We start from the raw sequence: 10,848 nt of genomic DNA on the forward strand, positions 1-10,848 counted from the left end.
TAAATTAGTACTCATTGCAATCCATTTCTAAAGCACAATTTTCCTGCCTGCTAAAAGTAACCCCTCGGGATTTTCTTTTAAATAGAACAAACTTTCAAGTCAGAAAGATTGGTAGAAACCTAAAACAAGTTTAGAGCAAGGTTTCTCTTGATTCATAGTACAAGTATACAGTTGGTAAAATATTTAAGAATGACAGTGCTGTCTTTCAGTACTGCTGCCCACAATACTTGGAAATATATCCTTTCAGAATGTGAAGGCATATCCTCTGCGAAGAACCCAGATAAATCAGTTCACCCTTGGCTGTAACTAAACGCTGTCTAGTGACTTGTGATCGACAGGGCTTTACCCTCTGACAGCCAGATTCATTGTTGGGACAGCAACCAATCGTCGGGTTTGACGACACGAGCCTAATCAAAGTTGGAGTATAAAAAGCCCCCTTGGAATATATAAGGTACACCAGTGTGGCAAGCTGTCTCTCAGATTGCATTTGCTTTCACGGATCTGTTTAGTACTGAAAGGGAAAGGGGGAGGGGGAAAAAAAAGAAGGCAAAAGTGCTGCACTGAATGTGAGATCATGCAAAAGCTAGTGCTCTATGCTTCTATTTACCTGTTCATGCTGATTGCAGTTGATCCGGTGGCTCTTGATGACAGTAGTCAGCCCACAGAGAATGCTGAAAAGGACGGACTGTGCAATGCTTGTACGTGGAGACAGAATACAAAATCTTCCAGAATAGAAGCCATAAAAATTCAAATCCTCAGCAAACTGCGTCTGGAACAAGCTCCTAACATTAGCAGGGATGTTATTAAACAACTTTTACCCAAGGCTCCTCCACTGCAGGAACTGATTGATCAGTATGATGTGCAGAGAGATGACAGTAGCGATGGCTCTTTGGAAGATGATGACTATCATGCCACCACCGAAACGATTATCACAATGCCTACAGAGTGTAAGTAACCCTGCTTCTTTCGCCTCCCACTGCCCCTCTGAGAGAGTTGTCTCCCTGCTGTAGAGCCACACAACTCCTCCTCAGGCTCTCCTAACAGGCTGCTGGCTGAAGTCTGCTGGAGGGAGGGAGGAGAGTGTTATTTCTAAAGAATTTGAGCCAGGTTCAGATGACCGTGTGGCGATCCTTTGTTTTACTGTTCGGTTTTCGGCTCCTTATAATGCGTGTGTCCTGTGGCACTTAGGATTTGCCCATTGCTTTAGAAAGCAAAGGGAGATCTGCAGTTCAGTCAACTTCGTTATCTGCAGCACTCGGGGCATTTCCTCTCGCAAATATAAAGTACAAGTGCAGATAACGAGAGAACTAAATTTTTGTGAGGGAGGTTTCACTGGCCAGTATTTTTAGAAGGAATAGAAATCAACAGAAATGCAGCTTAGAGCACTACACCTACCTAACTGCAACATGCTACAGCAAGTGCAAGCAGAGAGTTAAATTCTTGCCTCTTTGCTGATCCCATAAACTAGCACCACCCACCTCGGAGTTAAAACTATATATTTAAAGCAAATATGTGTGTAACAGATTAAATGTAAAAATGTCCGTGCTATAGCAATCAGCTCATGCAATCGTGCCAAGGAAGAATGAAGGCATTTACTGAATGAGCAGATTCTGAGTTATCTTCTGAGTGCTAAACATCTGCTATGCCTCCTATCAAGTATCTTTTGCACAGCTAATACTGTAGTATCTTATGTTCTTCATCAGCTTAAGTATTCGACTATGGCAGCTGTTTTTTTAAATAACACTTATGAATATGATGTCAAAAAGGAAAAATATGACAGGACATAAAAGGCATGTTAGCAGTTACAGATATCATTATGATATGCAGACTAGAATAATATCTGCTGCTCTCACCAGCTAAAAATGAGCCCACAGATGAAAAAGTAAATTTTTCAGTGAAATTTTTCAACTTAGTAATTATTAAGATGGGCACTTAATAGCATTATTTTACTGCAGCCTTATAAAAGCTGAGGTCTGCCTACATTTTTATTCCAGACTTTTATGTTCAAGGTTTTATAACTATTTTTAATCAAACTGCTACACATTTACAGTGACTGAAGAAAAGTCGTTGTATTGCATTGCTCTGAGTTCATTTCCTACTTATAAAAAGCCCTTGAGCTATTTTAAATGCACTAAAGAGACAGGTATCTTAAGTGATGAGATTTATGAATGTTAAAGTCCTGCACCATTTAGGATTAGTACTACCCATTTTATCCTGGCATGGAAAGATCTTGCCATGACTAGGTATGACAGCTGCATCGTAGGCTACAGGAAGGAGGAACACAGCACTGCACGTGACTTTCCTCTAATATTATTCAAATGAAAACAAAATGATCCTTATATTAATCCCCTCAATTATTTTCTTCCCACTGAGAAAAGAAATATAAGTGTTTGTGCAGTTTGCCCAGGGCTGTATGGTCTGCAGCAGGCTGAGGCTTTGGAGTAAATTAGAAATAGCTGGATCACCACACACATGTTGAGTCAGCTTATGCAAAGTTGCTATTCTGCATGCTTTATGAAGGTCCTCAGGAGGTGACCAGCAGAAGTGAACTGGTAGCAGGTGATAAAGTAATTTTGTTGACATCTACTAAAGTTGCTGTAGAGTGTACACCAAAGAAAATGAATTAAGTTAAACCTACTTTGTTACTGGTATTCTTTATAACATAATGTAATATTTTTTATACAGTCTGAAAAAAATAGTCAGGTTTATATACGCGTTTTTTCTTGTTCCCTGTTCAGTAATCTGTTCTTTCCATTCATTTATAGCTGATTTTCTTGTACAAATGGAGGGAAAACCAAAATGTTGCTTCTTTAAGTTTAGCTCTAAAATACAATATAACAAAGTAGTAAAGGCACAATTGTGGATATACTTGAGGCAAGTCCAAAAACCTACAACGGTGTTTGTGCAGATCCTGAGACTAATTAAGCCCATGAAAGATGGTACAAGATATACTGGAATTCGATCTTTGAAACTTGACATGAACCCAGGCACCGGTATTTGGCAGAGTATTGATGTGAAGACAGTGTTGCAAAATTGGCTCAAACAGCCTGAATCCAATTTAGGCATCGAAATAAAAGCTTTTGATGAGAACGGACGGAATCTTGCTGTAACTTTCCCAGGACCGGGGGAAGATGGATTGGTAAGTCTATTTAGAAAAATCCCATTTCATTGAAAAGCATTTAAGCTCTGTTTTAAAGATAAAATGGATGCATTGTTTAGGGAATGGAAGATAAAAGGTCTGTGTATCCAATTCTTTCATTCTTTGCTCTCTGATCATGCCAAAAATCAATAGCTTTACTCTGCCTCTGTTTCCCTATCTAAAAATTGAGAGAAATTGCAGTATTTCAGAAAGATATTGCAAGGCATTAACTAGAAAAGGTTTTGGCAATTACTGATGGATGATGCTATTAAAGTAACATTGTTTTCAATTTTGAGAGCAAATACTGCTTGATAAGCAGCTATTTCACATAAAGTTAAAGCAAAGTCTTTAGTCTTTCACTGGTTAGGAAAGATGCCTCCAATATAGCTGAGAGGCAAGGGAGTTCCTACATACTCTCTATGCATATATTTTCTATTAACAACAACAAAAATTGTCTCTTTATGAAGGTGACTACAGCTCTTCTTCATAATGTTAAGTTCTTTACATTTCAGTATTTGGTAGAGTGTATCATTCTACCTATTAGAAGTGTCTGAATAGAGAAATTCTGCTTGATACAATAATCAAGTCGGGATAATAGGAAAGTGCACAAAATAACTGATTTGTTTTTATAAGAACAGACGAATAAATTAAATCTGAAATGTACCTACAAGTACACCTGAAATAAATCTGAAGTGAAACTACAGCATTTCCCTTATTATCTGTTTCTGTAAATCACTGATCATCTACAACCTATACAAATTTCTAAACATATCAAGTGATACCTCCTTTTGCATAAAGTATGAAGAATATTATTCTACTTTTACTTCTATGTAGTAGATGAATCTGTTGATCACAGAAACATAGAAATATTTAGGTTGGAGAAGACCATGGTGTCCAACCATATTTGTGCAACATTTAACTTCATAGCAGTATAATATAATTTAAAAGTGTTTAAAAGAAAAACTCTGAGATATCTTAATTGTACATCCAATATAAATATGGATCTCCTGTATTTGAAACAGGCCAGCTGGATATCATGATCAGGAATGTCCTCACCACCTCCATCCATTCAAATGATGATACATACAGATAACTCATGGCTATCATCATCTATAAATAAAAATTTCAGTGGCAGAGCAGGGTTAGAGGCACAACTGATAACGGGAGAGGAAATCTCTCTTCCCCCCAGCTCCTCTACTCAGTACAGGGGTGCTCCTTTCACCAAACACCTCCCCATATAATTTACCTTTGGAAAGTGCACTTCCAGCAGCTCCACAGCTCGCAAGTATCTGGGGAGAAGGAAACCTGTTTAATAAAGTTAGCTGGGCTGTTATTCCTGAGGAATGGTCTCTATGGGATGGCCCCATCAGTGCCAAACCAACTCACTGGGCAGAAATCAGTGTGTGGAAGGCAGCAACTTTGGGAACTTTTTCAAAGTCGCAGTCGTGGAGGTGGCAATTTCCTTCTAGTCTCAGTTGGTGACTGTGGAAACACACCTTCCATAGGAGGCATGTGGCTTAGGCATCTGCCAAAAGTACATTCCTGGCCACAGGACTCTTCCAGGAGTCAAAATATTTAGCTGTCTCTCCAAATTCATTCAGTCATAGAGTCATTCAAGCATGGCAGCAATAGAGGAGCAACTTTCATCCTCCTTGGTCTGGACGAAAAACTTTCCTTGATATCCAGAAAGCCTGAATTCAATATGATTTAATTAAAGAAATTTCAGAAGGATTCACAAAAGCTCTTATTAAGGAATTTAAAACCAAATAAAAAATCCACATCAAAAGTTAAAATCCAGCATCTTCCAAATTTCTGAAATGTTCTTATAGCAGTTAATGAATGTTAGCACTGAGAAAGTGATGATTTCAGGGGCAAATACTCAGGTATTAAAGCTCTGTATAGAGAAACAGCAGGGAAATTCAGAGATAACTATAACAGAATTACAGGTCAAATTTTGTTTGCAAACTTCATTTCAGAGTATTAATCTGAAATATTTGCATGTTTTTAGTGAACTTGGGCTTACCTCAGAAATGATTCCAATTCCTTCTCCTCTTCTCACAGAACCCATTTTTAGAGGTCAGAGTCACAGACACACCAAAACGGTCCCGCAGAGATTTCGGTCTCGACTGTGACGAGCACTCGACAGAATCCCGATGTTGCCGCTACCCGCTGACGGTGGATTTCGAAGCTTTCGGCTGGGATTGGATTATCGCTCCTAAACGATACAAAGCCAACTACTGCTCCGGAGAATGTGAATTTGTGTTTTTACAAAAGTACCCGCACACCCACCTGGTGCACCAAGCCAACCCCAGAGGCTCGGCAGGCCCTTGCTGCACGCCCACCAAGATGTCCCCCATCAATATGCTGTACTTCAACGGCAAAGAACAAATCATCTACGGCAAGATACCAGCCATGGTTGTAGATCGCTGCGGGTGCTCATGAGATCCTCGCCGGATCCACTGCTTCACACATCGTGGAAGCTACCAAAAAAAAAAAAAAAGGCAAAAAAAAAAAAAGCAAAAGGCAAAAAAAAAAGCAAAAAAAAGGGAGAAATTAGAAAAAGTTATACCCCCTCACCAGTGTTTCAAACTGTGAAGTTATATACACGAGGCATTGCCGACCTCCTATGTGCTACCAGCAGGAGTTACAGAACGTGAACTAAAGGACAATGTAATTACTGATGGCTGCTTATGAGCCAGCAAAAGAGAAAAGCTACAATCAAAATGACCGGATTTAATCCACAAAGTTCTTACATTATGAGGGAATCAATATTCAGTCATTTGGATGCAAATTTATATGCAGGTTTCAGTACACGTTGGTAATCAAAAGCAAGCTCCTTCTCACCTGAGGACAGAAGGAGCAGGCTTTTAGGTTCCTTTCTTCACTTAATATCATATTTACAGGAACATATATACCGGTAACATATACACCACTACACAATACCACCAGAATCATCCTTAAACACTTGAATATATAGTGCAGACTTGTGAAATGTATCAGATGAAATTCCACATAAATGGACAAACCCTGAAATTAGGGATGGCATAGTGTATTTAGCGTGTTTCCATTCCTTTTTCTCATTAGTATGTTAGTAATCAATGGCAATGGTGCTACGTAAGCAGGCTGAGTAAACAGAGAGATAGTTATATAAGTGAAGGAATTTAGGCTTAATAATGAATTTGCCCTATCCTCAGGTACACTATTCAACATTCTCAAGAAACAGATATTTTTTAAATGAAAAGGAATAGTTTTCTAGACATAGAAAAACAGAAGGCAGCAGAGAAATCCAACATTGAAATAGCAATCCCACATTTTAACCTGCCTTTGCAACATTACCGTTTGCACTATGGTAAACCAATGCAAATAGTTGGTTGCTACAGATATTGTTTAAAAACCACTTTGATATAACTGACTTGTGTAATATGTATGCATCAATATTTTGTAAATAAATGTTTATTTTTTAATCACTGTTGGTATATGTTCATCACAAAGAAAAGAATGGCTTTAACCTGTACTTTAGTTTAATAAACAATCCCCAATATTCTCTTCATAATATAATTTTCTGGATTTTAACATAAATAATATGTAGGAACAATGCAACAAAGTAAACCATATGTTGAGGATTATTCTACATTTTATATGTTTTTTACATTGGTATGAGCCATCTAGGATAAATGATGGCTTTTGACATGTTTATAAGGTTCTTTGGGTTACTGTTTTTATGGTCATTTTGATCCACAACTGAATTTCCATATTTTGAATGTTATGTTCATAAATAATAATGATACCACAGAAGATTGCTATTAAATGCATTTTATTATATTTAAAAGTTTGCAGCAAAGTATTTTCTGTATTTGAGTAAACATAGTACATGGATTTCCACACAAATTCTGTACATTTTCCTTATAGCAAAAAATTGTTAATTGAAATTAAAAACATCTATTTACTATAAAGTCCATTTTATTTCACATGTGAAATAGAACTGATAAACCAGGTGTTTAAGACAACACAATCATTGTTAAAACATCTTCATGTTAGTATGATGCACGTTTTTGTTATATTCCAGAAATCCGTTTTGAATTGTCCTTTGTGTAAAACCACCCTAAAATTGCAAAACTGCTTGATTTTCCTCCCTTTCTCTTTTATATATTTTCTGCCTCGGTGGTAAATATTTTGTATTGATTTTTTTTTTTTTTTTTTTACTTTTTTAAAAAATTTGTATGTAAGGACATTAAAACTTAAAGTTTGAGTGATGAGGCTTGAAATCTAAAAGCAAACAGATTTTCTGCAATTTCTTTTGAATGATTAGGAGTTCTGCTAAAGTTGAGTCCAGGCATCAAGCAGATGTTCAGCTTCTCCCGATGCAGTTCACCAGAGCAGGTCCCTGGGGCCCTTAAATACACTTTCAATTTAGTTTCCCACAAAACACCATCAGACTAAATAAAAAATCTGAAAGCTTTTGGAATACAGACTTTCAGTGAAGCCACAAGAATTAGAAGTACAACACAATTCCCCTCCTAAACAAAGTCACAGAATTAAGGGAGAAATCCTCTGTTTGTTGAAGTCAATGGCAAAATTTCCACTGGCTTTAACGGAGACCAACCTCCTGCCCTCTGACTTTTAACTCGTGACATTCAGGCACCAAGCACTGCCATCCTGCTCATGTGAACTATCAATAGCATCTCCTTGCATGAGGCTCTTAAACCATTCAGAGACTTCCAATTAACTTCCATATATCCTGTAGCTAAACATTCACTGCTTTAATTGGGCCAGTTCATATAGCAACAGCTGCAGAGATGCAGCAGCATGGATTTTGCAGATAGGGAACAAAGCATATTCCCAGTCTGCACCAAAGTCCAGTGACAAAACCTGCAGGATTGTTTTTACTCATGATAGGTAAAGCTAATGCAAATTCATTTACCCCCACACAAGGGACCTCATTGGCTGCCTGGTAATAACTGTACCCTGCACAAAGGCAGTGCAATAGCGATGGATTTTTTTATTCCTGGAATCAATGAAAGCAAAATTAAAGCAAGAAAATAAGTAGTACGAATTCCAAAAAGCATCTACTCCAATCAGGACCCCATCCTGACACTCAGACAAATTTTATTCCTTGCAAATTTTATCCAGTATGCGTCTTTTAGATTTTGCCAAACTTGAAATGATCATAGAGCAATTATGGCTCCCATGATTTAATACTGACTTTACATAGAAGTGGCTACTCATGGAACATGATGTGGGCTTTGATCTTGTTGATTTAGCTGCTGCATAGTTCATTATTAATGTGTTTATTGACAATCAATTTAAGATTTCAGTGATTCCTTCTGTTCTTATTGTTACATCCTTTTATTTTCAAGGCTCAGGTCTGAGAGCCTTCAGCAGCATTTGTGAATACTATGTAGGGCTCTCAAACCTCAGTGTTAAGCTGTGTATTCAGAGCAATGAAAATACCCAGTGAGGGATGATGTGTGAGGAACAGCATCATTTCCTTGCCTGACATCCCAAAAATCCCAACAGGAATGAACCAGGTGGAGTCCAGCTTTCCAAGGCAGCCTCCAGGTGCCCCAAGATGCACGTGCACACCTGCAGCAGGGCAGTTCCTCATCTCTATACTGCTCCAGTTCTTCCTCTTGGCTCGACTACCCAGCCCTTTCCCTCCCAACACGAGCCAGTCCTTTTCCAGTTCGGTTTGACCCCTACCTCCTACCCAGCTTCAGTTACACTGTAACTCGAGTAGCATTTCCCCTCCCATTTCACACATCATCTCCCATCCCATCCCAACAGCCCCTTGCAGGGGGAAGAGCCCCCTGCAGTACTGCCCTCCTGTCCCTTGAGCAGATCCAGTGCATTCTGCTCCTGCTGGAAGCTGCAATTAGGGAAGAAACCTTCCAATGTGCTCAACGAAGCCTGTGGGGAATTTAACAGCTGAACACAGAAGTCAACACCACTAAGCATAAATGCACTGCAATTTTTCACAGATGGACTGTTTTGCTAAATATGAGCAGATTTCAAAGGAAGAACTAAAGGCCAAATCCCTTCATAGCTTTAGGTAGCTTCTCCTCAATTCTGTGGAGTCTAGGTTTGGGGTTTGTGGTTGTTCATTGGGCGTTTGGGGGTTTTTGAAGGCTTTTTTGGGTGGTTTCTTTTTTAATCAGACCTTGGATGCGAATGAAATATTTTGGCTAAACGTCTCAAAAAATAAATCTGCTTGAGATTAGGTTTGGACAGCTCAGTCCAGACAGATAGATTTTGTTAAAGCTGCAGCATAACAAAGCAGGCTATTATAATCTGAAGCACTGGATGGACAAACTTAAAAACCAAAATATCCCACCTCAACTTATAAAGTTAGTACCTTTCAATAAAAAAAAATCAAGTTAGGAAACAGTACATTATGGGAAGCACAAGCTAGAAGATTTACAAACAATGCTGTACCTATGTAACTCAGCAAAATTGTCAGGAAGAACCTTAGGGATGTGTTTTAACCGACTCAAGTTGGTTCTGTGCTTGCAGTTGAGCTTCCTCCCAACAATGTTAACTGCAGCAAGCAGATATCTATACATTGATTTAACACCAGCAATGAAACCAGTAAAGCAACTGCATCTGCTTTTCTGTCAAGTCTTCCCCTGCAAGAATTAAGACTGTAACTCTGGCTTGAAATGCAAGTGTAACAGGTTTGAATCCATAAAAATAAAATGTTAACAAAATGGAAACATTAAACCTCCAATTCTCCCATTTAGTTTATAAAAGCCCTGACAAAATCCAAAGGAAAAAGTTAGGGCTACAGGCCAACTTCTGAATTTGAATATGCAAGAAGTACTGCTCCGCTTACTCTTGGCCACTTCTAAATAATCTAAAAAAAACAAAAAGATAGTGCTAACATCTGTTGTAGCAATCTTACAAAACAAAAAAGGAAATGGAGAAGTGCAAATGTACAGCTCATCCAACAGTGAATGACTCCAATTAATTACTAGGTGTATTGATAAATTAAACAGAATTATGCTCTTTAGTTGCTAGACAGTGAATGTGAGGGATGAAGAACTACTACCGTGACTATAAAACAACAACAACAAAAAAACCCTGCCTGTTTTTATCACTCCAGAATATAGATGAGAAAAAGTAATGAAGCCCTCTGTAGATGAGGTGTCAAGATCAGCAACAAGCCTTGCAGCATTTTGGGTATAAGTCTGGCTAATTTCCACCAGCCTTAGCTACTAAGGCTCTCTGAGGCTACAGGAAAGACTGTTCCTTTTCTTTACAAGGAGACATAATTCTCACACTATACATGCTTTCAAAACAGTGCTTTCAGAAAACAAAATAGCTTAGTGTCCATGCATCAGCTTGTGATCTTGAATGTGTGCTCTTACAGACTCTGTGCTCTAAATCTTAGAATGAATAAAAAGTAGTCAGTGGTCCTAAAAGCTGTTGCAATTTCTCCCCATAGAAATGCCTTTCACCTACAAATCAATAACCAAGTATGATTTCAAACCTGTGGCTTTTCCATTTTATTTACCATACTACCTCTGTACAAGACAATCCCTCAAGAGCTGAAAGCATTCACCTTGAATGCTTGAATGAATGCCACCTGTGGAAAGGCAGAGGAACAAGCCCTGGCTCAGCAGTGCCCTTCCTGTTACTCCTGATGAAGCCTGTATGGCCTTGGGTGAGATCTTGTCAGCAGCTCTGGTGAGGAAAGAATAGAAATGCTTGGT

At 38.5% G+C, this 10,848-nt stretch overlaps 1 protein-coding gene across 1 annotated transcript; it reads left to right on the forward strand.

The window, feature by feature from the left end:
- The first annotated feature begins 492 nt into the window (after positions 1 to 492).
- Positions 493 to 6,971, forward strand: MSTN (myostatin). The gene is made up of 3 exons (XM_084209212.1): positions 493 to 947; positions 2,766 to 3,139; positions 5,201 to 6,971. Exons 1-3 carry the CDS (start codon positions 575 to 577, stop codon positions 5,579 to 5,581), a joined length of 1,128 nt encoding a protein of 375 aa, XP_084065338.1. The 5' UTR covers positions 493 to 574; the 3' UTR covers positions 5,582 to 6,971.
- Positions 6,972 to 10,848: the final 3,877 nt, after the last annotated feature.

The sequence above is a fragment of the Fringilla coelebs genome (genome assembly GCF_963513975.1).
Source record: "Fringilla coelebs genome assembly, chromosome: 7".
Classification (NCBI taxonomy): domain Eukaryota; kingdom Metazoa; phylum Chordata; class Aves; order Passeriformes; family Fringillidae; genus Fringilla; species Fringilla coelebs.